General features: G+C 56.3%; 13 protein-coding genes across 13 annotated transcripts; 6 read left to right on the top strand and 7 right to left on the bottom strand.

Annotated features, from left to right (window-relative positions):
* The first annotated feature begins 26 nt into the window (after positions 1–26).
* L226DRAFT_529502 (acyl-CoA N-acyltransferase) lies at positions 27–1117 on the top strand. Its single transcript, XM_067679620.1, has 2 exons — positions 27–201; positions 253–1117. Exon 2 carries the CDS (start codon positions 268–270, stop codon positions 907–909), a length of 642 nt encoding a protein of 213 aa, XP_067541625.1. The 5' UTR covers positions 27–201; positions 253–267; the 3' UTR covers positions 910–1117.
* A 54-nt stretch (positions 1118–1171) lies between these two features.
* On the bottom strand, positions 1172–2138 carry L226DRAFT_128037 (uncharacterized protein). The gene has a single exon (XM_067672240.1). The coding sequence runs from the start codon at positions 1941–1943 to the stop codon at positions 1434–1436; it is 510 nt and encodes a 169-aa protein (XP_067541624.1). The 5' UTR covers positions 1944–2138; the 3' UTR covers positions 1172–1433.
* A 338-nt stretch (positions 2139–2476) lies between these two features.
* L226DRAFT_529500 (uncharacterized protein) lies at positions 2477–3966 on the bottom strand. The gene is made up of 4 exons (XM_067679619.1): positions 3469–3966; positions 3092–3303; positions 2823–2941; positions 2477–2767 (listed from the first exon to the last, which is right to left on the bottom strand). The coding sequence occupies exons 1-4, from the start codon at positions 3787–3789 to the stop codon at positions 2700–2702; spliced, it is 720 nt and encodes a 239-aa protein (XP_067541623.1). The 5' UTR covers positions 3790–3966; the 3' UTR covers positions 2477–2699.
* Positions 3967–4113: 147 nt separating this feature from the next.
* Positions 4114–5123, top strand: L226DRAFT_529499 (uncharacterized protein). The gene is made up of 2 exons (XM_067679618.1): positions 4114–4132; positions 4189–5123. Exon 2 carries the CDS (start codon positions 4386–4388, stop codon positions 4944–4946), a length of 561 nt encoding a protein of 186 aa, XP_067541622.1. The 5' UTR covers positions 4114–4132; positions 4189–4385; the 3' UTR covers positions 4947–5123.
* A 408-nt stretch (positions 5124–5531) lies between these two features.
* On the bottom strand, positions 5532–7352 carry L226DRAFT_529497 (Metallo-dependent hydrolase). The gene is made up of 5 exons (XM_067679617.1): positions 7131–7352; positions 7038–7076; positions 6942–6977; positions 6228–6888; positions 5532–6163 (listed from the first exon to the last, which is right to left on the bottom strand). Exons 1-5 carry the CDS (start codon positions 7328–7330, stop codon positions 5660–5662), a joined length of 1440 nt encoding a protein of 479 aa, XP_067541621.1. The 5' UTR covers positions 7331–7352; the 3' UTR covers positions 5532–5659.
* Positions 7353–8370: 1018 nt separating this feature from the next.
* Positions 8371–10295, top strand: L226DRAFT_529496 (uncharacterized protein). Its single transcript, XM_067679616.1, has 3 exons — positions 8371–8922; positions 8997–9530; positions 9585–10295. The coding sequence occupies exons 1-3, from the start codon at positions 8400–8402 to the stop codon at positions 9962–9964; spliced, it is 1437 nt and encodes a 478-aa protein (XP_067541620.1). The 5' UTR covers positions 8371–8399; the 3' UTR covers positions 9965–10295.
* On the bottom strand, positions 10288–12905 carry L226DRAFT_556828 (phenylalanyl-tRNA synthetase). The gene is made up of 10 exons (XM_067683149.1): positions 12757–12905; positions 12649–12704; positions 12542–12595; positions 12459–12487; positions 12269–12404; positions 11944–12210; positions 11642–11883; positions 11178–11583; positions 10743–11124; positions 10288–10634 (listed from the first exon to the last, which is right to left on the bottom strand). Exons 1-10 carry the CDS (start codon positions 12812–12814, stop codon positions 10390–10392), a joined length of 1875 nt encoding a protein of 624 aa, XP_067541619.1. The 5' UTR covers positions 12815–12905; the 3' UTR covers positions 10288–10389.
* Positions 12906–13744: 839 nt separating this feature from the next.
* L226DRAFT_565856 (uncharacterized protein) lies at positions 13745–15179 on the top strand (the record flags this gene model as incomplete). The annotated part of the gene is made up of 3 exons (XM_067683836.1): positions 13745–13838; positions 13889–14386; positions 14449–15179. The coding sequence occupies 3 exons, from the start codon at positions 13745–13747 to the stop codon at positions 15177–15179; spliced, it is 1323 nt and encodes a 440-aa protein (XP_067541618.1).
* A 19-nt stretch (positions 15180–15198) lies between these two features.
* On the bottom strand, positions 15199–17715 carry L226DRAFT_529493 (phenylalanine-tRNA ligase). Its single transcript, XM_067679615.1, has 10 exons — positions 17434–17715; positions 17142–17384; positions 16970–17088; positions 16818–16910; positions 16638–16766; positions 16475–16590; positions 15999–16421; positions 15858–15934; positions 15635–15795; positions 15199–15576 (listed from the first exon to the last, which is right to left on the bottom strand). The coding sequence occupies exons 1-10, from the start codon at positions 17593–17595 to the stop codon at positions 15492–15494; spliced, it is 1608 nt and encodes a 535-aa protein (XP_067541617.1). The 5' UTR covers positions 17596–17715; the 3' UTR covers positions 15199–15491.
* A 119-nt stretch (positions 17716–17834) lies between these two features.
* L226DRAFT_608348 (peroxisomal biogenesis factor 2) lies at positions 17835–19549 on the top strand. Its single transcript, XM_067685915.1, has 5 exons — positions 17835–18060; positions 18117–18273; positions 18324–18543; positions 18595–18712; positions 18778–19549. The coding sequence occupies exons 1-5, from the start codon at positions 17845–17847 to the stop codon at positions 19444–19446; spliced, it is 1380 nt and encodes a 459-aa protein (XP_067541616.1). The 5' UTR covers positions 17835–17844; the 3' UTR covers positions 19447–19549.
* L226DRAFT_127761 (acetyl-CoA synthetase-like protein) lies at positions 19501–23857 on the bottom strand. Its single transcript, XM_067672237.1, has 19 exons — positions 23485–23857; positions 23108–23428; positions 22989–23057; positions 22846–22937; positions 22652–22783; positions 22545–22598; positions 22411–22493; positions 22324–22358; positions 22173–22270; positions 21964–22122; positions 21892–21910; positions 21673–21823; positions 21560–21617; positions 21235–21494; positions 20664–21183; positions 20572–20605; positions 20378–20521; positions 20062–20318; positions 19501–19999 (listed from the first exon to the last, which is right to left on the bottom strand). Exons 1-19 carry the CDS (start codon positions 23750–23752, stop codon positions 19556–19558), a joined length of 3198 nt encoding a protein of 1065 aa, XP_067541615.1. The 5' UTR covers positions 23753–23857; the 3' UTR covers positions 19501–19555.
* L226DRAFT_127795 (uncharacterized protein) lies at positions 23769–24503 on the bottom strand. The gene is made up of 3 exons (XM_067672238.1): positions 24473–24503; positions 24029–24417; positions 23769–23968 (listed from the first exon to the last, which is right to left on the bottom strand). Exons 2-3 carry the CDS (start codon positions 24332–24334, stop codon positions 23933–23935), a joined length of 342 nt encoding a protein of 113 aa, XP_067541614.1. The 5' UTR covers positions 24335–24417; positions 24473–24503; the 3' UTR covers positions 23769–23932.
* Positions 24504–24617: 114 nt separating this feature from the next.
* L226DRAFT_498989 (uncharacterized protein) lies at positions 24618–26824 on the top strand. The gene is made up of 9 exons (XM_067677700.1): positions 24618–24711; positions 24767–24822; positions 24880–25097; positions 25151–25218; positions 25270–25377; positions 25438–25761; positions 25819–26080; positions 26135–26395; positions 26453–26824. The coding sequence occupies exons 1-9, from the start codon at positions 24658–24660 to the stop codon at positions 26677–26679; spliced, it is 1578 nt and encodes a 525-aa protein (XP_067541613.1). The 5' UTR covers positions 24618–24657; the 3' UTR covers positions 26680–26824.
* Positions 26825–26936: the final 112 nt, after the last annotated feature.

Here is a 26936-nt window from a genome sequence, read left to right as displayed (position 1 = left end):
TACCGGATGTGCCTTGCGCGAGTCAACTGGCAAGTAACTGGTGTGTCTACTGCCACAACTGCATCCGTGGATTCAGAACATCACGAGGGTATCACTCCCCTCTCCCTGTATCTTGCTGCGGAAGACGTCTGTTGAACACGCCATTGGAAGCTCGCACGCGATCTGATAACATCGAGTGCTCGTGTTTCTTCGCAGACACCCGTATGTACCCCATGTCCTTCGGAAGAATCTGACATATTGACTTCTGCCAAGCTACCGCACGCAAGTATGGCCACCTCCGGCGTATTCATCCGCGAAGCCCGCACCGCGGACTCTCCCCTGCTCAACCGCATCTGCCTCCTCACAGGCGACGCGGGCACCTCCGCAGAGCACCTCCACACCTCCGGCGAGCTCATCGGCCTCGTCTACGCCGAGCCCTACGTGCACCTCCCCACGGGCTTCGGCTTCGTCATGGTCGACCCGGCCAAGGACGACGCCGTCGTCGGGTACGCCCTCAGCACGTACAACACGCGCGCCTTCGAGCAGGCCGCGCTCGACGCCTGGTACCCCCGCGTCCGCGCCAAGTACGCGTACCCGCCCGACGCGAACGAGGGCGCGACGGACGCGGACAAGCGGTACATCAACATCCTCCACAACCCGTCGCGTGCGCCGCAGGCCGCTGTGGACTTCTCCCCGGCGCACATGCACATCGACATCCTCCCCGAGTACCAGCGCCAGGGGTGGGGACGCAGGCTCATCGCGCGCGTGGTGGTGCACTTGCGCGAGGAACGCGGGCTGGAGAAGATGTGGCTGGGGCTGGATCCTAGGAACGATGGCGCGAAGAGGTTCTATGAGGCGTTGGGGTTCAAGGAGCTGCCGGGAGCACCAGACGGGACGATGGGCCTGGATTTCAAGGATTTCAGAGGATGAACGCGGAGGTACTGATGCCTCGTTTACTTATCTTGTGGTGGGGCACAACTGCGACTGGATTGGTTGTCCATGATACCTAGAAATTGTGGATTTTATGATGTACCGGAACTCTGGATGTACGGCAACAGATGAAGATGAATCGTAGTAGACGAGGAAATGTACTATGTACCAGTGAAACACTCACCGCTATAACATATCCAGTAGTCCGATGTCTGCTTGCTTCTATAGTGCTTGGCAAGCTACTAATCTGCGCAGCGACGCCGCTGCGGCGAACATCATCAAGTACTGCGGCTGTCTAGCTCCCTGACACGGACTCTGAGCGTACGCAAAGCGGCGATCGTTCGGCATCTGGACCAATGGCAGGGCAGACTCGCTGACCACAGCCAGACAAGCCGCCGCAAGCCGAGCGCCAACCCTGTACTGACGCAGCCTATCAGACAGCAAAACGCCTACGGCCTGCCACACGTACAAATAATCCGGTTAGATATCGAACCCTAACATCCAACCCTCGCGCTTGGGTGGAGTCAAAGCATGTCACTCGTCGCTTCGGAGTCTTCGACGCACCGCCCGCGCGATGGAGCAGTCGAGTTCGGTCGAGTCTCAGAAAATTGCTCACCTGCACGCCGTGCTCGTCCGAGGCGGATCCCTACCCTCCCGAGAGAGAGAAGAGACAGGAGCGAGCAGCGTCGGTCTCCGACCGGCCACGGGTTTCGGCATCTGTAGTGATCTGCACGCACCCTTGCACGCCACTCTCCGACCGCCCCCGAGCGGGATTGCTCACACTCTTCCGCACGCTGTACGTAACACTGCGGCCTGAACAGAAACAATCGAACGTTAGCAAATTTGCAGGCGCAGGCGCGGCGCCCAGCAGCAGCATCCACCATTGATTCGCCCGCGCCTCGCGAAACCGTATACACGACCAGCTTGTTGCGGCGCAGGAGCTTCCAAAGAAACACTCCTGCGCGGTGCATCCACGCTAGAATGCGTCCTGCGATTGGCCCGCGGGCCGGCATCGTCCATAGCTCTTGTCGCATGCTGGGCTGCGAGGGCTAGACCTGGCGGGAGGACCCCAGCCAATCGCTGCTGGCGGCGGCCCCACTCTTCTATAGATCGCGTCGAACCAGCTCGAAACCGCGTCGTTCCAAAAGGGGAAGTACACACTCGGTGCGGACACTGCGATTCGGGTGGCACGTTAGAAAACTCTCCACGGCAAAATAGCGGTCCCTTTGCGTTTAAAATCGCATCAGTCGAGTTCTCGGTGGTCGGAGATGGCGTAAGGGAGCTTAGGAGGTGGGCGGGGACATTACTGTTGTGGTCAACGTCCGGGGAATAGGCAGTTATATCCACACATGAAGCGGCAGGTGAGGGAAAGCATGAAGAGGGCGGACGGCAAGGCACATCTACGTCTCCTTCTCACGTCTGTTCATTGTGAACAGAATGTGCTGCCGGCAATAACAGATCGATAATGCGGAGCCCCACCTCCGACCGGTCTAGCAGCAACTGGGCCCACGGCCTGATACCACCATTCTACCGGACGCTGTTTGTTGCCCGGACCAGAAACCAGGTACTCAGATTGCAGTGTAAGGTATCGATCTGCTCTCTTCCCGGTGCTGATAGAAGCAGTTAGAATTGCAGAGATAGACAGCAGAATACACTCGGCGCAGCCGGGAGGCGCGCCTAGAGTAACCCAGGTTCGAGCACGACATTGGAGAAGGGACGGCTACTGATCTATCCCACCGTGTGCCGCGTCGGGGTAGGCAACATCGAGCCGCACATACGGTCCCGTCTTATCATCTGCCACCTCCAGAACCTTGGCCGCGACCTCCCGACTCTTCTTCTGGAGGCGACGGCGCGAAAGCTGCGCGGCAACTGTGTCAGCAGCGGTCAAACAATCACGCGGAAGGAGCACGTACTCAATGCGACTAGCGCGATGGCGATATACATCCAATACTTCTCAAAGAAGGACTTCTCCTTCGGCGGCTCGACTGGCTTGCCCTCGGCCGTGACAGGAGGCGGAACACGGAGCGCGGGGCTGCACGAGACGGGTCGCGAACAGCGCCACAGCATGAGCGAGACGAATCGTCAGCACACGCGCAACAAACCGCCGGCGCAAATGAAACACGAGACTCGAGGGGTGCTGCGTATGGAATGGGCGAGCTACAGAAACAGAAATGCAACTTACAGCGGTGGAAAGGTCGGGGACCGAAGGGCGACAGTCGTGTTGCCAATGGGCCTGAACTCGGCGGGGCTCGAACCTGCACTGGCCTTGCGGCCCCTCTTCGGGCAGGCGCCGTCGCGCGGTACAGGCCCTACGAAATAATCGAGGCTGAACGGGTTGCCGTTCTGGTCAAGATGGACCGTGAAGGACTCTGAGTCACTAAAGGGGAGATGACACTAGACAAACGGAAGTGCGGAAAGTTTGGTTATGAGCTAAAACGCTTGATCTTGCAGGTGTAATAGGGCGGAGGGGCTGGGACGCGGACTCGGGCGCACTGGCCGTGTATGGACGCAGAGGCGCTGTGGGCGGTCCGCGCCTAGAGCCAAATAGGGTCGACTTACGGCGAGGACAGAGGAGGAGGCCCATTGCGTCTGGTCTTGATCGGCGGGGTGCTCTAGTGCTACCTGGTAGAGGGCGTCGTTGAGGCCCTCGGCCGTTGCTGCGAAGTCGCGTAGGTCGTGTGCAAGAGTCTCGGAGGGGACGAGATGTGCGGCGGTCGCGGGCCCAGAGCGCGAGAGACGGAGAGTGGCGCGCTCTGCGAAGGGCGCGGCGGGGAGAGACGGATGGAAGATCCTGTGGTGGACGCGGAGGTCAGAGGCAGCAGCAAGCAGCGGGCAGAGGAGGAGGACGAGCAGGTGAGCGTGTCCGAGTCGGGAGAACATGACGGTCGTCCGCTCGGAGCGAATCAGCATCCAGCAGCCAATACAGGGCACAGGCGCCCGCGGGACCCCGGGAAGAAGACGTCTGATTGGCCCGATGGACTCCGATGCATGCTGGAATAGACCCGATGACCAAGAGTGCGCCGGGCTGATGTCGTCACGCTTGCCTTTGTGGGGACCTGCTCTGCGCCCGGTCGCGTGTCGTTCCTGGCTCTGCAACGCGGCGGGTGGTGGCACTCCCGTCTCTCACTCGCCCTCGCTCTCTGGCCACAGTTTGCGCGGCGGGGGTGGTTAACGGCGCAGAGAGTGCAGGATAATGCCTTCGCTCCCCGCGAGCCACTGGACGGTGCGAGCAGCCAATCACACAGAGGGTCACACACTGATTGGCCAATGGGATCGCAGGTTCCTATTGGCTCGCAGGGGCAGGCCTGGATCGCTATTGGCCTGGCCATCCCCCCAAGCTCCCTTGCGGTTGTTCTCGAGACAGTCGAGACTCGTCCTCTCGCTCATAAAATGCCCGACGCAGCCAACCGGCGACAGCTCTCCTCCCCCACTATCAACGCCCCCCTCTCACTCGTCCCCTTCCCCCTCCAATCAACATGAAGTACCGTTCCCCCTCTCCTGCCAACGGCCTCCCCACTCCTCCTCACTCTCCTGCCTCGCGCGACGTCGCGCACTCCGCTATAACCCTCCTCGAGTCCCTCGAGTCCTTCTACCAACAGGAGCGCTTCTGGGTCCATCACACGCGCGCATCGCTCGAGCTTGCTCTCACCAAGGGCATCGACGCTTCTCCATCCGCCTCCGCCTCCTCCTCTACCTCTCCTCAACCCTCAGACTACCCAGTCGTCCTCTCCCCCGCATCCTCTACCTCCTCCGACGCCACCGCCGTCGACGCTCCTATCATTAAGATGGAGCCGGACGCCCACCCACCATCTCTCTCCCGCTCGTCCTCGCTGTGGACCCGCCGGAAGAATATCATGCGTCTCAAGCTCGACGGCATCTCCCAGCGCAAGCGGCGCCCATCGCGTGCGCCGCCAACAGAGCCCGGAGCGCAACTCCTCGAGATGTTCTCGGAGCTCATGGACTCGCGCATGGAGAGCTGCCAGCGGGTGCAGCGGATGGTTCGCAGCGCGAACAGGGCCGACCTGTACATGCGTTAGCCGTCTGGTACGTCCCTCTCGCGCTCTCCTCTCCACGCACCCCGCCGGTGTCTAACGCGGATGCCTGCAGACGGTCGCATGACATCCAGACTCCAGACTCGCTCGCCGCGGTTGCGCGACACCTGACCCACGCCGTGCGCCGCACACCGCCCCGCTCTAGAAGGACCCAGGAGCCTGCCACAATGGCAGGTCGGGCCACTTCGTCGCGAGTCGAAGTTGTGATATTGCTCATTTATGGAAGTCATCCTATATGGTGTTGTGTCCCCGGTCCCCCCCACATCATCGTCGCAGGCTTTCGGATTACTAGAGAGCGCCGTGGTCGCCGTATATCAGTATCGCTTGTGTAACTGTTTGCACCGTTTGCATGGCCCAGGCTATATAATTAGTGATATCAGTCCAACGTTTTCAGAGCAGTGCGCGGCTGACCCAGGTTGTCAGTGTCCGAGTTGAGAAGCATCCAGCGCAGGTAACTGGCAGTACAGAACAAGGATGTATATGGAACTGATATGGACGCGTCCAGACCATCAACCAATGAGAGGGGGCGGGATGTCCACGCCACAATGTACATAGTCACAAACAGCCCGGGCAGCCCTGATTGGTTGGCGGTAATGGGCCTCTCCTTGGGTTCAACTTCCTTCGTATGCAAGTAGGTTGCTATTGTACATCGATTGTACATGACAAGCTTCACCGAACTCGAGCTCACTACGCCATGCTCAGACGGATCTCAGGTCTGGTGCACCATGCGCGTCGTACCACTTCTTCCAGCGAGCTTCCAGTACGTCCACAGGCCAACGCTTTCTGATATCGTCAGCCTTCTTCTTCAACTCCTTCGCGACGGGTGCCCAGTCTCTGACCAGCTTGCCGCCCTTCTTCACGACCTCCCCGTCGACGAAGACAGTGTCCACATCCTCGCTCGACGCGTGGAAGACCACTCCCGCGATCGGGTCGTCCGCGCCGCCGAGATTGACCGAGTCCGCGTCAAAGAGGACGACATCGGCACGCTTGCCAACCTCGACGGTGCCGATGAGGTGCGCGAGGTTGAGGGCCTCCGCGCCGCCGAGCGTGCCCAGGCGGAAGGCGTCGACGCTGTTGTACTTGTTCTTCAATGGCGGGGTGACCTTGTTCAGGCGGATGCGCTCGTGGTCGTGGGCGCGTGCCCATTGCAGCCCGACGCGCATCTGCGTGAAGATGTCGCCGCTGTTGATGGACGTGCAGTCCTGCAGGGGAGCAACACATTCAGCAAAACCCGGCTTTTGAAGCCATCAAAATTGGATCACTCACGATTCCGAGGCCGCACTTCACGCCTCGCTCCAATGCTTCGTGCCCGACTGGGTTACCGTGAGCCATGCCCATCTCGTCTTCGGGGGTCGCACCGATCGCCGCACCGCTGTCCTTGAGCGCCTTCCACATCTCGTCGTCCAGCGCAGGACGCTCCGCGAGGACGTTGCAGTGCGAGAACACGACGTCCGGGCCAAGCACCCCGGCATCCCGCCACCTGAGGATCGTCGGCCCCTGCACGACGTGCGCCGTAAATATCTTCACGTTGTTCGCGCGGGCGTACGCGAGGAACTCCTGGTGCGCCTGCACGGGGCCGTTCGCGATCCCGTCATACGCCAGGCCAAGAGTGACGCGACCATCGGAGCGCAGGTTTCCGCCGTTGGATCCCCACTCGGCGAGCTTCTCGCGTTGCCAGGCGGCCGTCTCGGCTTCTTTCCCGAATTCGAGAGGGAAGAGCTCGGTGGGCTGGCTCTGGCGAGCCGGGGCCCAGACGACGCGCGCACCGGACTCGAGGGTGGCTTTGAGAGCGGCGTCGGCGTGCGCGGGCGTGAGTGCTGCGTGGTAGTGGTCCAAGATGGTGGTCACACCGTTGTGGAGCGCGTCGAGACATCCCGCGAGGGTGCCGATACCGACCTCTTCAGGGGTCAGAGAACCCTGTACCGACCTGACGTCTTGAGGTGAGCCGAGATTCGATGAATTCACACTATTTCCGCTCACCAAGACATCTTGACGAGGTACTCTGTGAGCAGCCAGCTACAAGCAGGTTTAAATTTAGAGGGTTTGTCAGGGCGAAGAGATCAACACGTAACCCACTCGCAGTGGTTAGCTCGCAGGACTGTCATGAAAACATGCCTGTCTGTGAATTAGCGTTGTTCGAGGAAGGACCCCCTGACAAAGTTCGCTCACCGGTGCGTATCGACGAACCCAGGTGTGATCCACTTGTTCTGGCAGTCGATCACTTCGACTCCGGCTGCAGGAGCAATGTTCTCCTCGATGCGAGTAATGGTGGTCCCCTCGATGAGCACGTCGGCTTTGTACACGCGTGCACTTTGGCTGCCCTGCACGCAGGTCGCAACCGTGCCGCCCTTGAGCAGATATTTGGTCATAGTCGTTGAGTGGGAATGAAACTGATATCGGTGTATGCGCAACCCCTTGACCGTTATATATCATCCTATATATGCACCCACATCGCTCCCGAGACCTTCAGTGACGAAGATCGGACCGAATCTTTAGCGCAAAGCTGTGTTGCATGAGGTCCATCTTCGTCAGCAAGGTCTCCAGGTTCACACAATATGAATCAGGGGAGTTATGTATGTTCTCGCGCTCCGATTATGGTCAGGTGGACGTTGCCCAGACCTTGTTTGCAAGTATGCAACACTTACAGATGGGAGTTACACCATCAGCATGCTGTTATCAGATAAACGAACCACATCAGTCAACGTTCTGCGGCGTCTCTTAACCACCATTTGTGGAGTTGTGACCTAACTCCGCTGGCCGGTATGTTATGATGTGTGCCACATTCGGACCGAGCGCTGGAGAACTCTCCAGCGGGAGTCGACGCTGGTCTAAATTTCGTGTCGAACACAAGATCAAAGCTTTCTGCGTAACCTGTACTACGTCAGAGAGACAACATGTGAGAAAGGTCGTACTAACACAGACCGCCCTGAGCCACAGTTGAATGTGCTAGTGACTTCGTTCACCATCCGCAACACACTTCTTGGATCTTTGATGTTCCCTGGCCGCCGCCTCCTTGTCCAACAGTTCCTTGAGACGAGGTAATTGGACCCCTTTCGACGTCCTCTGCAATACTTGATGGAGGCCGCAGAACAAGTGATCAAAACTTGAAGCGATGATGGTTGGATCCCGATTGTTTGGGCAAGTGACCAATGTGGAGCTCGGATAGCTAGGATGCTGAGCTTGCACCTCCTGATTGGAATTTATCAGGAACAGTGGCGGCAAAGACTCATCTAAGACTACAATCCTCTTTGCGGTGCCCGTGCACGCTCAGAGGATGAGCCAAGCGTTCTCGTATTGAGGCGGTGCAGACGCCGGATGGAAGAACTTCAAAGAAGGGGTACCATGGGCGCTTAGTCAGCAGGCTGCGCTTCACGACAACGTTATCCATCCGTCTGCGACGTCTCTCCTCCATCTGCTCCTGCCGCTCCTTCCTCCCTCATGTCTGCCCGCTATGCCCCCCTTCCGAACCCACACACCGACCCAGATGCAATTGACGAGATGGAAGCCGCCTTCGATGACTCGGACGATGAAGACGACCACCACACCCCGGTGACCTCGCGCAACGGCTACCAGTCCCTGCCTAACGCCGAGCCATCCCCTCCATCCCACGAGCGCGCGGCCCCCGTCCCAGGTGCATACGACTTTGAGAACGTGGACTTCGACTACATCCGGCCTCCGCCAGGGTCGCCGCCTGGTCCTTCTGCAGCAGCACTCCCGAACGAGTTCGGCAACTCGAATGGCCTTGTACCGTCCTTCTCGAACATCAGCACGGATGCGAGTCCGCCGCCGAGGGAGGGATGGTTCCGAAGGACAGCGGCTTCGGTGCTACCCAGTCACTATGTCCAGAGACTGGGTTTGGGGCCGTCACGGCCACACGGCCCCGTTGGAGATGGCACGGCCAATGATGGGGTGTTCGCAAATGTCACGGCGAAGCCCTCGAGGCAGATCCGGATACAGGAAGGTGCGTTACACAGCACAATGCAGCGTGTTCAGGTACTTAGCCCTGCATCTACCGTTCCGCCGTTATCATCGCAGGTGATGATGTGTTCCTCGTACCCGAAGAAGTGCAGAAGGAGGTGCCACCTTCCTACGCACAGGCGCAGGCCGATGCTGTACCTCCGTACTGGGAGACGACCATCCACGCACCCTCCGCTGCGAACACCCCCGGTGATGTTATCATTGACTCGCTCCCAACCGGCAGCCTGTTCTCCTTCCTTTGGAACATGCTCGTTTCCATTTCCTTCCAATTCGTTGGCTTCCTCCTCACGTACCTTTTGCACACTACACACGCTGCGAAACTCGGCTCGCGGGCGGGACTCGGCATTACTCTCATCCAGTATGGCTTTGCGATGCGCGGACGGGGAGACAGCTTCGGGGAACAGGACGTGTGGACGAGCTGGAAGGCCGAGGATCCGCGGCCGACGTTCAGCACGGCCGCTGAGGCAGAGGAGTACTACCAGAACCTCAACTCCACCATCCTCCCTCCTACGCAGACAACACCCAATGAGGATAGCTATCTTGTCGGCGACGCAACATCGGAGTGGCTGTCATTCCTCCTCATGACAATCGGTATGTATTTCCCCGATATATCGCCAAAACTACCAACAAGCTAACCCTTGGCAGGATGGTTCATTCTCCTTACGTCCCTTCTTAGCTTCTGGCGCGTTAAGCGGTGGGAGCGGGGCATCCTGTCTTCACAGGATGAGACCCCCGCGCCCGCCACGCCTGAAGAGCGTGCCCGCTCCGCGGCGATCATCCATTCCATCGAACGTGTTTTCGGATTGCAGGGGCTGGCGGACGGCTCGCTCATCCGGCAAGGCCTTGGCTTCCCAGGCGCGGTACAACACGAGATGGAGGTGGCCGATGAGGAAGAGGAGCCCGAGCGGAACGCATACATACTCCCACTGGACCCGGAGGACCCTGATCGCAACGAGCGCATCGCGCGTGCGTACGCGGATGAGGCGCGTCTGCACCAAGACCTGCGGTCCGCCGGGCTTCTATGAGCTCTGCGATCTCTGGATATCTGTGCGCCTTCGATGTGTATCGCATATACCTATGATCTAAGCGAGGTGTGTAGGAAGAAGTTTGGGACATCTACGTGGTTGTCGGCATTTTGTATACGCTTCCGCTCCTCGACGCCCCGTCCGACGCGCCGCAGGTGCTAATCTCATCAACTTATTCTTGGACAATGTACTGGATTTTGCTTCGTGCTACGTTTGTCCGTGGGCCGCCTGGGTCGTTCCTTCTGTGTAACATATGTACTAGACCGTTCACACACTGGCAATGTTGACTATTTGGCCAATGGCATCGTCGTCAGCCAATGGCAAGCCCGTTACTTCGGAAAAGGTCAGGAAACAGGATGATTCGTTGTTCAAACAATACATTGGTTGCAGCTTCTCACGTTCGTCTACGTCTCTGTACACCGTCTCTACGCAAAGACAGTCTGGAGCTCCTTCTTGAAAGGCTCGAGCGTGAACTCGAGCGCGGAGCAGGGGTACGAGATCTCGAACTTCTCCAGAACAGAGGGATGCAGGATACCGAGGACGCCGATCTCCAGGTCGTCAGGGGAATTGAGCGCAGCCTTCAGTGTACGCTTCAGCGCCGAGAGCCCCGAGCTCTCTTTCGGCGGCCGGTAGTAGATGGTCGCGGCACGTCCAGGGAAGAAGGTCGGGTCTGACAGATCCCAGTTCGATGCACGAGCGGGTGTGGGTCAACGAGAGAGCAGGTGCAAGGAAGTATCATTCAGTGTTGTGATACAGGCACGAAGACGTCAGCACGTACCTTCGCGTTCCTTGATGTAGTACCCCGTGATCGCCTTCATGTCGGTGCTCGAGATGCGCGGAACCTCGAGCATAAGCATGAGACGGTCGAGCAGACCGTGCACGATCTCGAACCCAGCCGTCTTGTTGCACCACACCGCGGCCGCATGACGAACATTGCGCGCCTGGCGCTCGAGAGACGTGTCCTTGAACACAACATCTGAAGTCTCGAAGACCCGGATCGGCAACGGGTGCGAGCGGTTCTCGCGGATCGTCTTGAGAAGACCCTGCAGCAGCGACGTGCGGACAACCTGGAACTCAAGAGTCTTGGGGTTCGCGATACGGACAGCGGTCTTGCCGTCATCTTTGCGGTTGAGCCACTCAAAGTTCTCCTCATGTGAGCACTGTTACGAGCGTTAGCACCCTTCAAGGACAACGGCCACGAAATACGACGTACGAGGATGAGCGGCAATGCCTCGACCCAGCCATCGAAAGCGCACTCCATACGGATGATGTCGCTGAGCTTGCTGATAGCCAGCGGCTGTGCGACCGTACTGGTTGCGGGGAAGGTATCGGGCAGGTTATTGAAGCCGTACGCGATGGCAGCATCCTCCATGATATCGCGCTCGTGCAGAATGTCCGGACGTGTAGGAGGAATTTGCACGATGATCTCGTCGGGGTCGTTTGGTGAGGCCGATGACGAGAGCGTCATGCGATCAAGAAGTTTAGCCACCTCAGTTGCGTTCAGTGACAGGCCGGCACACGAGTTGACGTAGGACGCGTGCGCCAAGGTGGTGCGGTACTTGAGGTCCGGCGTTATGCGGACTGAGCCATCGGGGTACACTACTTTGCATGGCTCGATCCTGCATACGACACAGGAGATGAGCGTCAAGGCGGCAAATCGGTACAACAAGGACGTACGTGTAGGGCTCTGCACAGTATTCTGAGAACATTGTGGAGATGATGTTCGCGACAATCCCCAGCTTGGTCTCGTCCGTAGCGGTGAGGTCGATGAAGACGTTACGGGTATTGAGGGTGATTTTACTGTGCTCCGAGTTGATAATGGGTGGCATTGAGAGTACTCGGTCTTGCTGGTCGTAAATGATAGGGTACACTGGTGAGTCGCGGACGATATGCAGATACCGAGCCAGGTGCTTCTCCGACTGTGGAAAACATAGAACTTAGAGCTGGCCGAGGGCGTCTTCCGAATCAGTGCTACATACCTCGTACACCGTCATAAGCTCCTCCGCGGTATACTCCTGGCTTTTAGACAAAGGCACGAACTTGATGTCCTTCGGTGGTCGCGCCTCGTACCTGAAAGGTGCTTGGATTGTGTCAAGGTCGTGCGTGCCGATAGCGACGAATTGCCTTCGCCTGCAGAGGTTCTGGTGCAGCTTGTCTTGGAGGTCAATGAAGGACTCGTATGAGCGTTCCGTGAACTTGACATTGCGCAGGACTGCGCAAGCAAAGAAGGGACGGATTTGCTGCGTCTGGTAGACATGATGGTTTGGGCTTGTAGGTGTGCGATGCGAATCCGCCAGTACATACCTCCTTGCTCACTGTGGTGGTGATGAGGTCTGCCTCTCCTCCAGGGGGGTACGCCAGTTTGTACTGCGGGGGCTTGTCCAATCCGAGGAAGCAACGAAGGGCTCGTGCGATACCCTCGATGCACAAGAGATCATATCTGTTAGGCGGTAGTGTTCAACACTCATTGAGTGGCTGATCTAAAACCTCTGACCTGTTCGCAGGGACTTCAATTTTGAGTTGCTGAAAGAAGTGGGTTCATATCATAGTATATCTCTAAAAGGAACAGTTACGCACTGGACGCTCAGCCGGAAGCCCTTTCTTCTTCGCCTCCTCTACTTCCTCCGTGGTCTGTGGCAGTCGCGTTAAACAGTAGATCAAGTAGACCTCTTTATGAGACATACGTCTTCATCGAGCTCCAAGCCGAACTCGAAGAGGAGATGATCGAACTCTTGCGCAGCTTGAGCCCTTCGGAATGAGCATGTACAGTGGGGTTATGCGATCATGCTCACAGTACACCCGCTCGAGCCTCTTGAAAAGTTCCTCCTTATCACAGGCGACGGTCGGCATCGCAAAGAAGCTGCAGCCAAGTAAGTGAAGGTATGCTTGAGCAGATGCAGCGATTTGGCGGAGGTCGAGTCGAGGAAAGCGCTAAGCGGGAATCTGAGAAAGATAATCTGAGATCTTGATCGAGTCAACATAGGTCAGTTAACCGCCCGGGTATGTATGCGGCATGCTCTTTCACCAGGACTGTCATGACCTGTTCAACGTTATCACTTCGTGGGCTTTCATAGTCCAGAGGCTTCGCATAGACACTGCCTGACACTCTCTTCCGTGACGTCGCAGTCCCAAGGCATGCACAGCAAAATACATATCAAACTCCCATGCCCACAACCGACAGTGCGCGGGCGGCCGCGTCTACACACCTCTACATAAGTATCAATTCCCCGGGAGGCTGCGAGGATGGGCGCTGCATCACGGCTTAGAACGTGTCTACGGGCAAATGCGGGTCAGCATTAAAGGTGCCGTGGTCGCCAGCGCGTTGGCAATGTGGACGAACGCAAATTCGATTAACGCATTGCATATTCGCATCCTCTAGAACATACCTGCGTTCAAGCGGGGTCTTGACGTCCCCTTAAGATCGATGCCCCTCGTTCTGGCGGTTCTGTCGGCGAGCCGCCATCAAGTGCAATGTGGTGAATTCCTCGGTCTGAGTTCCTGGCCGCGGTTGTCTTGCTCATTTGCCTCCATCTGTGCACTCGAGTCGTCCCGACACCTCTCTCCCGTCCGCCCTCTTCAACTGGCCCGACGGAACATCCGATTTCGCACCCTCAGGCTGGTTTCTACCTGAGCTCCTCACCCTGGCTCTAGCACAACCTCTTTGCCTGCGACTGTAGCAGGTGCAACCTACCCGTTCCCGCCTACCGTCTCTCACTCGGGGCTATGGCCACTCGCCTCACGACCGTCGATGACAACAATGCTAACGAAATTCACTACACAATGTCTTGGGATCACCAGCATGGTCAGGCTAATTACAAGGAAGGGACGTTTTCTACAGGATACACGAACGCTCAAGCCGAGTTGCGATTCAATGGTTTGGTTTCTTGTGCTGTCAAGCCGTACCTGTTCATTGACGCTATGCAGGCACAAGCGTCACCGTGTATGGAGTTGCGACTCCCAAGCCATCGGAAAATCAGACAGCTCTCCCGCCGTCAATATCGGTTTCCGTTGACGGCGGGATACCGGCCGTGGTTGTGAGCAATCCCGACCTACAAGTCACGGAGTATGGGCATCAATTCTATGACTCACGAAGTCTTTCATCCGGAGAGCACACTCTGCAAATCAACGTCACGTACGGAGAACAGGACTGGCCATTCGTTTTAGACTACATCCAATACGCCCCCTTGCCCACGGGAGCAGCTTCAGGATTGGGGCCGACGGATGGAGGGCTGTCTACAGCAACTTCGAGGCATTCTAGTGTGCCCGTCGCTGCTATCGTCGGAAGTGTACTCGGATGTTTCGCACTCTTGGTGGCTGCAGCGCTGTTCAGGTACTTCCGGTACTTAAAGTCAGCACCGACGAAGAAACGCGGACCATACATATACACCTCCGCGGCGGCCAAGGTTGACCTGCTAGACCATGGTACGTGCCGAGATAGTGTAGTACAGTGGCCACCGTTGAACGAATCTAACCCCACCCACCAGAACCCAAGCTTCCTCCGCCATCCCGAGCCGTGACACCAGAACCTGCAGCCGACCTCGAGTCGGCATACGCTGCCAGCGAGATACGTTTCCATACCCGCACCCCGAGCTTGAGCACCGAATATCTCCTCTCCCCTCCCGGTCTTCAACCCTCGTTTCTCGATATGTCCGAAGCCCGTCCAGAGGCGCGATCATCCTCACCGTCCTACGACCGCCCAGAATCCCGGCCGTACATTCGCCCAGGGACGCCTCCTGCATCATCGGTCCTCGGGTATCAACGGTCTCCGACCCCATCCTCGCTATCCTTTGCCCTCCTATCTCGCCCAGGCACGCCCTCGACCGCTGCCGCTTTTCATCGCCCCATCACGCCGCCTGTGGTCATGCATCGGTCCGAGACTCCCTCACTACCCGAAATCGTATACCGCACCACGACGCCTGAGAGTTATGGGGTAACCCCAGCAAGCCGTGCTGGTCCGAGCAGCATGAGCAAGGCTCTGCAGCTGGAGAAGGAGCAGGCATTGCGCGCAAAGAAGCAGCCTACGTTCCACGCGGACTCGGGAGTGCGTTTCAAGGAGGGTGACGCGCTTCCCGAGGACGTAGTGATGGTTTCTTCCCAGGCAGCCCAGGCTAGGGCTGAGCGGGACAAGGAGCGGAAGAAGAGGGAGAAGGAGAAGGATGTGTCGTGTGGAGCGTCTGCGATTTCGGAGGTTCCGCCTATGTACACGGAGGAGTAATGCGTGCAACGAACCGCTTGCGTACTATGTTATACTGCATCTCGTGCTGGCATCCATCTGGTCTGGAAACCACGTTCACATTACCACAATCCTGTTTTCCCGACGATCGTTACTATCTGTACCATACCATATGTATCTGTTAATTCGCTATTGTACCTGTTGAGCCATTTCGTAGTTTATCGAATTGAAGGCAAGTTACCTGGGCTGGACTATCGCAACGCCGGCAGATAGGATGTGGTTACACTTCTATTCGTACTAGCACCTTTACATGATGGATACAAGTTTTCGTGACTGCTCCTTCTATCGACGCCTTCAGAACCGCACTGCAGGTGATCGCTCTACGCTCTCTAGCGAGACCTTGTGACCGACAAGGGTGCGGATGTTGTTGATGCCGTATCTACGACCTGACAGTTAGCTCCAGTTCTACTGGTAGTACTTACAGGATTACAACATACCGGATCATCGTAGGCCGCTCGAGAGAGATACCCCATCCGTGGACGTGCACGTCCTTCGGGAAGCCCATGGGCTCAAGCATCTCAGGGCGGAACATGCCGCTGTTTCCGACCTCAACCCACTTCTTCAGCTGCGGGTGGAAAGCGAAGATCTCTAGCGAGGGCTATAATTCGCAGACCAATTGCCATTAGAACGAGCCATCGAAGGGAAATCGTGAGGAACTACCTCCGTGTAAGGGTTATACGCCGGCTTGAAGCGGATGTTCTCAATACCCATCTTCCTGAAGAAGACACGCATGAACCCTGTAAAGTAAGCATCAGCATCACTGCAAATCAGCACTGTCAGCTGAAGACGACAGGAACCTACCGATGAGATCCGCGAGGGTTAGACCGCGGTCAGCAACAACACCCTCGACCTGATGGAACTCTGCCAGATGTGTCGCGTCCATGGTCTCATTGCGGAACACTCTGTCAATGGAGAAGAGTTTGGCTGGGCGGAAACCATCGGGGCCCATCTTGCCCGCACCCGGGACTGTTGCGGTAGCGTGCGCACCCTCGCGCTGGACAACCCCCTCAGCATCAGCCTCGCCTTCCTCTCCTCGACACCGCGCAGCGAGCTTCCAGAGCATGTTCGCGGAACTGGCGGTGGTATGTGTACGGAGCAGAAGCTTGCGCGACTCGTCGTGTGACCATGGCGCGCGGTACCCTGTTGAGCCGTAGTCGCCGTGTTCGTGTACTTTCGCTACCCGTTCGTAGTATGCCTTTGGCGGTGGTAGAGATTCCACAGGGTCTACGGAGCCTTTGTTCAGTACAGGTTCTGGTACATAAACGAAAAAGCCTGACCAGAAATGTAGAAAGTATCCTGCACCTCTCGTGCTGGATGCTGCTGAGGGACGAAGAGGGCGTCAAAGCACCAGAAACCCGACTCAATGAAGGTGTTTGTTGGCATTTCCGCGAAGCTGGAAAGATTGAGTGAGGGGGCGAAGCAATCGTGGAAAGCACATACCCCATCTCGAAGAAGATGTTGCGAATCTCTTCCCGGACCTTCAGGAGGGGATGGAGAGCGCCGCCATTTGGTGGGATACCGGCGGCCTCAAAGTTGTACTTCTTGTAGGTCGCCGTTTTCCAAGAGCCCCTGAGACGAGCAGTGAGCGGGGATAGATACAGACATATAGACACAACTTACGAAGTGAGCATATCCACTGTCAGGTCGGTCTCAGGCTTGGCTGTTGATGTGCTAAATTGTGGACCCTTGTGGACGGTGAACCATTGGCCCTTTCTGAGAGTCGAGTCGAAGATCAACCAGACACATTGTTAGAACATAGATGCCGCGCCTACCTCTGTGCAATGAGCTTCCGCTTCCGCAGATCCGCAAGAGCCTTCTCGCCGGCCTTCAAGGTTCCTGTCGAATCCACCTCGCGCATCTGCAGCTGGGTAGTATCGGCGATCGAAGAAACCTGGAGAACACTTAGTGTGACAGAAGGGCTAAACATTAGCGCGGTGCACATACCAGCTTGACGAGACCGTCCCCCTCCTTGCCGATCCACTTATTCTTGAAAGCCTGACCCTGACCAATCTTCGCGGTTTCTGGGCCAACCTTTCCCTGCAGCTCCTTGATCGGGAGAGGTGGGCCCTCGCCTTTCATTGGGCATGCGTTCCATACACGCGCTTCATGCGAGCCCTGCAAAGCAATTTGCGCACCCTCCTGCGTGAGGACATGGGAGACGGTCTCTTGGGTCGTGTATGTGATCATCTACAGAAACATGGGTTTCCTGATATAGATCGGCCATGAAGTAATGTACATCACGACTTGAGAGGGAGTTCAGAGCACCCAGGATAATAATTTGGGAGTCATGGGTAGCGGCTGGTTCCTTGTAACCCGGGAGGACGAGAGTGCGAGTGTCCTTGATGGTACCCTCCTTGTCGAGGGTGTCCAGGATGAGTTGCTGGATCGCTTCCGCCATCGTTCGCAGGTCCCGCGGCCACTAGAGATAACAACAGTTCGCGAGCGTCGCGAGCAAGAGAAACGAGCAGACGAAAGGCAGCAGAGGCAGAAAGCCGAGGCGGAGAAGATAAGAGATGAGAGAAAGGACGCGGAGAAATCGAGATGAGCTTGACTCGAGAGACGCCCATAACGATCGCGTCGGGGACGCACGTGAATGCATGTCTCTCCATCCCGGCGTCCACGTCCTGCACCATGTCCTCCTCTCCCCATGTCCTCCGTCCACCCCGACGCCCTCGCCGCGTCCTGGCAGAATGCGTGGAGAAGTGCCCAGCAAGACATCTCTCGAATACGCGCTGATATCGCCTCGGCACCACCCCCAGAACCCCGCATCACCCGTGTGGGGAAGGTCGACGCGGAACTCTTGGACACCGAGCTGGTGCAGCTGCTAAAAGAGCCGTTGACGAAGGCTCTGAGCTTGGTCAATGTGCGTATCGAAGTAACTGGCACGTTGCATAAGCTTCACACGACGTCTTTTTGTAGTCCGCATTCAAGACGAGATACGACCCGGAACTCACCCTCCTCATACACCTTGTACTCTACAAGTTTTCCGTATGGGATCAGGGAGCGAGCTATGGAGCCAAGCTGCAGGGGCTTAGGTATGCGCCGCTAGGCGCGGCGATGCGCGCCTTGAGTAATGGTATGGCAGTCTCTTTTCAAGGCGAGTTCCTGCATTGACCAGAGCTATAGCCTCGGGGTTACCCCGACCAACACTAGTGCTCCATAGTATTCTCACCATCTTCGTCCCCTACTTTCACAGTCGACTGCGCTCCCATGCTCTGTCGAATGCTTGGCCTGAAGCACCCTCGTCCGACCGACGACGTAAAGCATGGGAGTCTCTGACGAGGCTCGAGTCCTTGCACGGCCTCGCTGCACTCATCAACTTTATCGTCTTCCTATGGAATGGGCGGTATGGTGTTTCTCTCGACGCATAGCAGTTTGTCCCCTGAACGTTCTGCAGATATCGTACACTAGCCGACAGGTTACTCCGCCTACGACTAATCTCCGCTCGCCGGCACTTCCAGCGGGAAGTGTCTTACGAGTTCATGAACCGTCAGATGGTCTGGCACGCATTCACAGTGAGTGCTGCACAGGCGTCATAAGGGTCATGACTACATGCTTACATGCACATCGCGCTTGCTAGGAATTCCTCCTTTTCCTGTTACCGCTCATTAATACAAGGGCCATAAGACGACAACTTACGTCCTTGACCTCTCGTCTGACACTTGCGACCATCCTCCCTTCACCCATTCGTACTGTTTTAGGTCTCTCCGAGACCTCCCCATCCGAGAAGACTGCTCGGAGAGGAAAATACTGGGCACTTCCAGCGGAGCAATGCGCAATCTGTGCCGACAACGCCTCCACAAATCTGAACTTCTCTGATCCAGCCAACGCTCTCACTTCGCTCGGCGCCGTGTCTCCATATGGCTCATCCACAACGGCAGACCCGGACGATCCTGACTATGTCCCGCAATTTCCCATCCACTCCCCATACGTGACATCCTGCGGACATGTGTACTGCTATTACTGCCTGACCGAGCGCATGATGCGCGCAGCGGACGAACGGTCTGGCGTCGGATCCAAAGGCGTTCAGTGGGAGTGTCTCCGATGTGCGGAAGGCGTAGCTGCGGCCGACCGACTGGAGGCAGAAGCGGAGGGTCCGGAGTATGAGAGTGGCGTGGAAGATGGAGACGATACCCTTAGCGGCCTCAGCTTCGATTACGGGAGCGAGGACGTTGACACGGAGTTTACAGACATGAGCGGAAGCGTAGGGAGCTACGGGGATAGCGAGTCGGGTATGTCGAGCGACTGATGCACAGTCATCTCCTTTTGTTGGGGCATGGTCGTCATCTGGGTTATCGCTGTACTCCTACATGGCAGTGCTTGACTATATTACATTCACAGAGCCTTCTCTTCTCAGATCACTTCCCGGCTGTGGGCAGGAAACCTGAAGCCCGCCACGCCCCTATCCACCGCTTAGCATCTGTTTCACTAACCTCCGACATGTTGGTCAGAGTCTCCGAGACGCTGCGGGCCTTCTCCGTTGCAAGGTGCGGCATGCCAAGCGGTTCCCGCCCTTCGCGTGCTTCACCCCGGGAGCGGAAGAAATCCAGGAGACGCAATGCAGGGTTGTCTCGCATGGCGTCGACATCGTGCTCGCCGCTAGACTCTCCTGCGGACTTATCCAAAGCAGTTAGCCAGGTAGCATACGGTACGAGTGGGACCTCAAGCTCTGCTGCGATGGGCGCGATGAGAGCGTGCCAGGAGACAGGCCTTGGGTGGACGAGATGCAGAATCGGCGCTGGAGAGTCCCGCATCTCCACGAACGCCCGCGCTGCCTCGTATCCAAGGATGAAGGACACCGACTGCAGATGTAGGCAAAGTCAACTTCGAATGCAATTATCAACGAGGGTGTCAAGTTGCGTACCCCTTTAACGTCAGGCAGGCACTTTGTGAAGATGGCAGATTTGACCATAGCTGGGAACCAATCCCGCTCGTTCCAGTAACCGGTCTTGTCACCGGCGACTTGGCCGAGTCGCACTACAATCGTGGGGACGCCCGCTTCTTCTGTAACGTTGTACAGGATCTTTTCGGCCACCCACTTGGATTCAGGATACCCAACACCAACTGCAGCTGACGAAGGCTCGATGGGTTGCTCGGGCACCGGGGGAGGGATGGTACAGCCTGGAGTGCAAATACAATTGTAAAACTGCAAGGAGCAAGCACAAGAGGCTCAAACTCACGTTGAAGAATACCGATAGAGCTCACGAACTGTATCTTTGGAGGTTCCGTGTACGGCGAACTCAAGGTGAGTTCGACGAGATTGCGCACGGCCTTGAGGTCGGGCGTGAATGAGGGCAGGGTGAGGCTGAAGTTCACCGTCCAGGCTGTGAAATACTCAGCCTACGTTCGGAGTGCGAGTAAGTGTCCGATCTACCATTGTGCATGATGTGCGTGATGGAACTTCGTATCTGCCACGAGGACAATGTCAGCCAGTCCGTCGCGATGGGGCAGGAACTGCTCACTTACCTCTTCGAGCAGGTCCGGGGACAAACCAAACCCTGGTACATCTAGAGATGCCTCGACCATCAGAAACTTCGGAGAGTCGAGTAGACCCTCCTCTAGCGCCCTCTTGCGGAATTGTGCGCGCTGCCGCTCCATAGCCTGCGTCCCGGCTCTGTTCAATGCGTACACCTTCGCCACCTGTTCGTCCCGGAGCAGATGCTCGAGTACATCGCACCCAAACCCGCCAGTCGTTCCTGTGATCAGCACAACGTCCTTCGTCGCCTCACGTGGGTGGAGCTTGGCTGGTCGCGGAGGCAGGTCAGAAGAGGATTCTTCCGCAAGTTGGATGAGAGTATCAGGGGAAGTTCCGGGCGGTGCAGGTGTGGTGGATGAAGATTCGTGCACAGCACGCAAAACTGCTTCGGTCAGAGTAGTGATGGAGGGAGCTTGGAAGACGACGTTCATGGGCAGACGTTGAGCTGCGGCTCTGGAGTACTCGCGCACTGCGCGTAGGATCGTGTTCCGAATCCATGTTGCCTGCAAGCTGCAGAACAAGCATAAGTTTGGAAGGTGTGAGGAACCAAGAGCGACATACCTATCGCAGCCGTTCCGGAAGAGGTCTGCATCGTCAGCGAGTGAGCGCTGCACAACCCGTTCCACGACGGTCCGCACGAAAGCCCGGGTACTCCCAACATCCCAGGTCTGAGGCGCAGCCACATCACTCTGCGCAGTCTGCTCAACCTGCGCATACAGCGCCTCAATGTCGTCTTGATATTCCCTCAAGATGATGGTGCGCTTCGGGTAGCCCTTGATATTATATGTGAACGGCTTGGAGGGCGATGCCACCATAATCATCTGCAGAAGTGCAGGGGTGGGGTGTCACACATCTGTCAATCAACATTCACCTCTTCAGGACGCACCTCCTTGAAAATCCGGGAATGTTGGGGAGCGAACTCGTTGGCACGCTCGATCGACTTCCTGCAGTATGGACGTGAGTATCTCGCTAAGCACGCTAGTGCACTGGTATGCGCACCATATCATGTTCCGGAACTCTTGCAACTTCGCAGTATCCCCAGGGTCGAACTTGTATTTCGCTTTGGGCTCAATGAGCACGCCATTCTGAAATTTGCCCTGGCCAAACATGAGGCAAGCTTGGACATGCGGATCGTTGTTGATGATAGTCTCTGAGGGTAGGGGCTCGCAGCAGTGAGCTCGTTACTCTCTTCTACTACAGAGACTGGTATTCACTGACCAAGCGGACCAGGGTTCGTCTTGATCACGAAGTCAGCCTACTGATGGTTCGTTCATGTTGTTGAGTTCTTACCTTCTCGCCGTTCGACAAGATGATCTGATCATCCATGCGTCCGTGATACTTCCAAAGTCCAGGTCGAGTAGGGTGTGGCTCAAGAAGATCGCTCGTGGCATACGCATCCACACCGTCGACCTTCGTGTTAACGACCGGCAGCGGGTTTTTGGGATCCGACTACACGAGAATTAGCGGCCGGACATTACCTTGATACTCGTGATACTTACGAGGACGATTAACTCATATGTGCCGTCTCCTGCGTCCACAAACTTGGTGGTGAGTGGCGGGAAGATCGAGAAGTACTCCCAATCCATCCCCGGATTGGCTGAGAGAACCTTCAGCGATGGTATAGTCGGCTATAGAAAGATGAACACACACCGATGAAGAATTTGGCGATCGCTCCTATTTCCGTACTGCCGCCAAGTTAATGTTGTACGGTGAGAGATCTCGACACAACACTCGTACCTCCCGTACAACGTATATAGTCTGATACCGTGCGATGCGAGAGTGTCTCCGACTTCTTTGTTCAATGGCGCACCGCCGAATATCTAGGTATACGTTAGCCCAAAGGTATATATGTGCTAGTACGCCTTTCTCACTATTGCTTTCATCCTCTTCATGTAGCTGACTTTCTCAGGGTCGCGGGACCAGATCTGATTACCCATTAGCTAAACCAAACATCAGCGTGATATGTACAGGAACATGCCTCGAGGAACGCAGGGGCGGTCATGACGTATTCCGAGGACGTCTTGACGACTCCGTCAAAGACGTTCTCCGGAGTTGGGAAAGTTGGTGGCGAGGACGGCGGGAATGTCGTCAAGGTCATGCCATTGTTAGCCTGCAAGCCATATGGCCACTGATTAGTCAACTAATCACATAGACGCAAGAGGACGACCATACCGCGAAGCATAGCATAATCATGCCGATGCCATGGAACATCGGCGTACCATGAACACTCAGTACAGAGAGGGTAAGGTCGACCTCTCCTTGCCCTAGAACGACTTCAGTCGTCTGAGATACAATGGAGTCAATTCACGACTTACAGGGCGCAGCGGACCAGTGTATCATCCGCCTGTGAGACCACGGAATGGGTTTCGGGTGGTTAGTTGAACCTGAAAGCGAGATTTTAGTCGACGCCATGAAACAATACTTGAGACCATACCAGAGGAATGTAGGATCATGGCTACATGTTTTAGATCGTAGCTCTTTGGGAGATCATCCGGCTCCTCGTCGCCTTCTACGGCATCCTCTGGGAAGAGGTCCGGGAAAGCCGGCATGACATGTAGCGAGACGTCTTCGAGTTCCTTCTTCACGGGCTGCACGAGATCTTGAATTGGTGCGTCCTGCGACACAAGGACATGCCGACAGTTTGTCTTTCGGAACATGTCCACGACAGCCGCCGGCGCATTCCGGGGCGATATCAAGAACATCGTGTGTCCCGAGCGGAGGATCCCCACAGCAGTGAGAGAATAAGTGATCGTATCTATGACATAGATTCCGTGAGTGAAGACGTCGTAGAATAGGTGAAAGTGGGCATGCCTGCGTTCGCAACGATGGCGATACATCCTGGTGTGGTACCAATACACGAATTGACGTATCGAGCAGCACGTCGGATGGCCCGAATTGCCTGTGCATTAGTGATCGTGATGAGTTGGATACCGTCATGATAGCGGAACAGAGGGAGATCGGGATTCTCCTTGGCGTTCCATTCAAATATCTCTGGGACTGTTAGCTTCTCATCCAGTAACAGAGATCTAGGTGAACGATGAACTGGATGGTCGGAGGGAGCAGTAGTTGCCGTCGACATAGTCTGAGAGATGGCGTCACAGGCTGGGGAACATAGGACTCGAGGGGAAAGTGCGGTATTTATAGTAGGAAGTGCTCGGCTTGCGATTTATCCTTGCACTCTGCAGGGATGGTTTTCGGCACGCCGTCCTTGTGGCACATGACACTTCGAACATTTCCCCATGAGTCGATTCTGATACTTCTAGCTATATGGCTGAACGATCTCACGCCTGACCAGCTGCGGTCATGCATCGTCAGAACAATCATGGCAGAGAAGGTGCGATGCCGGCGTACTTACTGCTATGTGCATGCAACAGGTACACGGGTGCATAGTTGGACGGTAATTCTGATTTGTCAAGTGTGCCAATCCGAGGGGAGATTCTTCGAAGTAGACCGCGAAGGCTCCACTTCCCGGAGGTCTGGGGGTAGATGGGACTTTGCGAGCAAAGAACATACCGGCATACCCAACAGTAGGCTGCATGAACAAACAAGTCGTGTAAAGGCTCCCTCCAACCTGAAAGCATTCAACACACCATGCCGAACTGCATGCGAGCGCATCGTCAGGACTATTGCTGTACTGCGGCCGGCTGGTACTTCGAACCATGACGTCGATTCACCATGAGTCCGTAACTATGGCTGACACTCTGTAGACATGGACAAGATTATGTTCGCACCTAGAAAAACAACCTAGAAAAACGACAGTTAGCTGTAATCAGCAATAGAGGCCAGCGTATACACGCACGAAGCCGCGGAGGCGTCCATGGACCATGACACATGATGCGGGGTGGGAAGAGGCGATGCGCGCCTGAAGATGGGCAGCCTCAGACGCGTTGCCGAAAGTCACGCGCCCCGCGTCTCAGAGCGTACCAGACGCGTCTCAGGCTTGTCCACCTCCTCCCACCACCTCTTCCCTTCTCGTTGCCCTCCATGCCGAAGATTGAGGACTACTTGACCAAGCAGATATATATTGACAAGAGTGTGGTGCGTAGTTCTGTCACGTACACGTCAGTACCCATAGTCATCTAGCCCGTGTTAGGTGACGTTTCGTTCTCTCAGCCGGCAATTCGGGCTACATGTAAACGAAGCAAAGAAGTACGCGATACCACAAGCGTACATGCAGTCCTGTTATTGACGCATACTTACCTACAGCGAGCTTGCCAAGTTCCACGACAATTCTGAGACGCGTTCCTTCGCCACGTACCTCATTTCCGGCGAGCTATTCCCCAAACCACGCGCCCAGCCCAATGGTTCCACGCAGACGGATGACGGAATGGATGTAGACTCTGAAGAAGTAGCGGCCGACGCGTCTGACGAAGAGGACGTTCCGTTGACCACCATGACGCTAGTAGGGGAGAAGGACCTTGAACGTACGTTTCTTCACTTCATTCGCTTCCAGCTCCATACGATGGATGTCTTGCAGAGTCCAAGTCGAAATATGCCCGGATATTCTCCACCCACATATATTGTCTCAGCCCTTCGCCGCTCACGGTACGTCGTCTTTGCTCGTCCGTATTTCCCCAAGACCAAGCAAGCCCCCAGGACGCTGGCCTTATATGCGATCCGTCGGCCATTGTATACACGGCAGATGAAAAGGATGCTCCTGCATCATCTATCGTACTGGGCCGCGTGGTTGGCCCCGACGTTAGAGTGAGCCCTTTGCTATTGTGTTCCGTGGACTACATGGTTACGAGCCAATTCGTGCCTTAGGTTGGTAAAGTCCCTCCCCCTATAGCATCTTCCTCCAAGGCTTCCGAGCCGATCTCCCGCAAGCCCACTTTGAAAGCGAACGACGACAACTCGCCGCCCGCGAAGACGGAGAAGAAAGAGGAAGAGAAGCCAAACACTCTCAAGCCGAAGGCGTCCGGTAAACTTGACTGGGGCAAGGCGAAGAAGTCGTCAGATACCGACAAGAGCAAGGGGAAGGAGGTCAAGGTCAAGAAGGAGGAGTCCGAGTCGCCCGCACCGAGGGCGAAATCCACGAAGAGCCCCCCTCAGGTAGATCGCGATGCGTCCCCACAGGATGATAACAAGGTTCGACTCACGCACATCGTCAGCTGTATGACGGCTGACCCACTGCATCAATAATAGCGAGGAACGAAGCGGAAAGCCGCTCCACCACCTGCTTCCGATACTGAGGAGAAGAAGCCTCAAGGGCCGAAGCGAGAACCCGCACCCGTGAAGAGCGACATCAAGCTCAAGAAGAACCGCATCGTGTCTGATGACGAGGAGGAGGAAGAGGCACGCCCTGCGCCATCGAAGTCGAAGGGCCGGTCGAGGGCTTCAGTCATCAAGGACACCCTCGAATCCGAAGCAGAGGCTAGTCTGCGGGCAATGATGGACATGGACGATTGTGAGTAACCAGATGCTCGATATAGATGGACACCTCCCTGACGTTGCCCTACAGCTCAAGTCGAGAAAGCGTCCACAAGTCGGCCTGCACCAAGACTTGCCCCTCAAGGACCTCCAGACTCGGACGTCGAGATGGTATCGGAGCCCGAGTTTGTCGAACCGGAACCTCAGCTAGACGAGGATATGGAGGAGGACATGCCAAAGCCCAAGCCTCGTAAGAGGAAAGAGAAAAAGGTCATCCCCGTCGGGCGCAACGGTCTGAAGAAGAAACGAGTCATGAAGACACGGATGACCGTAGATGCGAAGGGCTACATGGGTGCGTTTGCTTGTCCGGGGACCCTTCGTTGTGCTCATTACATACCATCATACCCAGTGTCAGAAGACTACTCGGAATACGAGTCCGTAGACGAAGAAGAACCAGAGGAAGAGAAGAAGCCAAAGGGCAAAAGGGCGTCTAAGCCGAAGAAGAGCTCAGACGAAGACGCTCCTCCCAAGAGCAAGCCCGCAGCGCGCTCAGGCAGCATCAAGGGTAAAAGTGCAGGTACGAAAGCGGGTGCCCAGGGAAGTCTGAAGGACTTTTTTGGCAAGCCGAAGAAGTAGCGTAGGTTTCGTGTCGTCGTCGTCTTATGTTGAATACGGTTTGTACACTCACTGTATGGAATGAGCTCGCGCTTTGCCATTGCATAGAATGGTTCTCTTCCGAGCCCTTTACGTCTGTTAAAAGACTTACTACCTCTCACAGGGGAACTTGAACGATGTCATGACTATGACGCCGTACATTGGGTGAAGAAGTACGGTCAATAAGGTGGCTCGGGCCGATTGTCTATCTCAGGATCCCCATGCTTGTTTTCGAGTCG

The sequence above is a fragment of the Lentinus tigrinus genome, assembly GCF_003813185.1.
Source record: "Lentinus tigrinus ALCF2SS1-7 unplaced genomic scaffold L226scaffold_2, whole genome shotgun sequence".
Taxonomy (NCBI): domain Eukaryota; kingdom Fungi; phylum Basidiomycota; class Agaricomycetes; order Polyporales; family Polyporaceae; genus Lentinus; species Lentinus tigrinus.
This window is presented reverse-complemented; position numbering and strand designations above follow the sequence as displayed.

Coding starts and splice junctions, on each gene's coding strand:
- L226DRAFT_529499 (XM_067679618.1), top strand. CDS start 4,386: ATGAAGTACCGTTCCCCCTCTCCTGCCAACGGCCTCCCCACTCCTCCT.
- L226DRAFT_556828 (XM_067683149.1), bottom strand. CDS start 12,814: ATGCCGACCGTCGCCTGTGATAAGGAGGAACTTTTCAAGAGGCTCGAG. Junction 12,596..12,648: donor GCTTGGAGCTCGATGAAGAC/GTATGTCTCATA, acceptor CGACTGCCACAG/ACCACGGAGGAAGTAGAGGA. Junction 12,405..12,458: donor ATTGAAGTCCCTGCGAACAG/GTCAGAGGTTTT, acceptor ACCGCCTAACAG/ATATGATCTCTTGTGCATCG.
- L226DRAFT_128037 (XM_067672240.1), bottom strand. CDS start 1,943: ATGCGACAAGAGCTATGGACGATGCCGGCCCGCGGGCCAATCGCAGGA.
- L226DRAFT_529493 (XM_067679615.1), bottom strand. CDS start 17,595: ATGGCGGAAGCGATCCAGCAACTCATCCTGGACACCCTCGACAAGGAG. Junction 17,385..17,433: donor ACTCCCTCTCAAGTCGTGAT/GTACATTACTTC, acceptor ATGTTTCTGTAG/ATGATCACATACACGACCCA. Junction 17,089..17,141: donor GGGACGGTCTCGTCAAGCTG/GTATGTGCACCG, acceptor AGTGTTCTCCAG/GTTTCTTCGATCGCCGATAC.
- L226DRAFT_529496 (XM_067679616.1), top strand. CDS start 8,400: ATGTCTGCCCGCTATGCCCCCCTTCCGAACCCACACACCGACCCAGAT. Junction 8,923..8,996: donor GCAGATCCGGATACAGGAAG/GTGCGTTACACA, acceptor TTATCATCGCAG/GTGATGATGTGTTCCTCGTA. Junction 9,531..9,584: donor ATTCCTCCTCATGACAATCG/GTATGTATTTCC, acceptor AACCCTTGGCAG/GATGGTTCATTCTCCTTACG.
- L226DRAFT_529500 (XM_067679619.1), bottom strand. CDS start 3,789: ATGTTCTCCCGACTCGGACACGCTCACCTGCTCGTCCTCCTCCTCTGC. Junction 2,942..3,091: donor TCCCCGACCTTTCCACCGCT/GTAAGTTGCATT, acceptor CGTCTCGTGCAG/CCCCGCGCTCCGTGTTCCGC. Junction 2,768..2,822: donor CATCGCGCTAGTCGCATTGA/GTACGTGCTCCT, acceptor GTTGCCGCGCAG/CTTTCGCGCCGTCGCCTCCA.
- L226DRAFT_498989 (XM_067677700.1), top strand. CDS start 24,658: ATGCCGAAGATTGAGGACTACTTGACCAAGCAGATATATATTGACAAG. Junction 24,712..24,766: donor TATATATTGACAAGAGTGTG/GTGCGTAGTTCT, acceptor AGCCCGTGTTAG/GTGACGTTTCGTTCTCTCAG. Junction 26,396..26,452: donor AGATGCGAAGGGCTACATGG/GTGCGTTTGCTT, acceptor CATCATACCCAG/TGTCAGAAGACTACTCGGAA.
- L226DRAFT_127761 (XM_067672237.1), bottom strand. CDS start 23,752: ATGTCGACGGCAACTACTGCTCCCTCCGACCATCCAGTTCATCGTTCA. Junction 21,618..21,672: donor GAGTTCCGGAACATGATATG/GTGCGCATACCA, acceptor TCCATACTGCAG/GAAGTCGATCGAGCGTGCCA. Junction 20,319..20,377: donor CTCTATCGGTATTCTTCAAC/GTGAGTTTGAGC, acceptor TTTGCACTCCAG/GCTGTACCATCCCTCCCCCG.
- L226DRAFT_608348 (XM_067685915.1), top strand. CDS start 17,845: ATGTCCTCCGTCCACCCCGACGCCCTCGCCGCGTCCTGGCAGAATGCG. Junction 18,061..18,116: donor AGGCTCTGAGCTTGGTCAAT/GTGCGTATCGAA, acceptor GTCTTTTTGTAG/TCCGCATTCAAGACGAGATA. Junction 18,713..18,777: donor TGGTCTGGCACGCATTCACA/GTGAGTGCTGCA, acceptor CGCGCTTGCTAG/GAATTCCTCCTTTTCCTGTT.
- L226DRAFT_127795 (XM_067672238.1), bottom strand. CDS start 24,334: ATGGTTCGAAGTACCAGCCGGCCGCAGTACAGCAATAGTCCTGACGAT. Junction 23,969..24,028: donor CCTGTTGCATGCACATAGCA/GTAAGTACGCCG, acceptor GCATGACCGCAG/CTGGTCAGGCGTGAGATCGT.
- L226DRAFT_529502 (XM_067679620.1), top strand. CDS start 268: ATGGCCACCTCCGGCGTATTCATCCGCGAAGCCCGCACCGCGGACTCT.
- L226DRAFT_529497 (XM_067679617.1), bottom strand. CDS start 7,330: ATGACCAAATATCTGCTCAAGGGCGGCACGGTTGCGACCTGCGTGCAG. Junction 7,077..7,130: donor GGGTTCGTCGATACGCACCG/GTGAGCGAACTT, acceptor ATTCACAGACAG/GCATGTTTTCATGACAGTCC. Junction 6,164..6,227: donor TGAAGTGCGGCCTCGGAATC/GTGAGTGATCCA, acceptor GCTCCCCTGCAG/GACTGCACGTCCATCAACAG.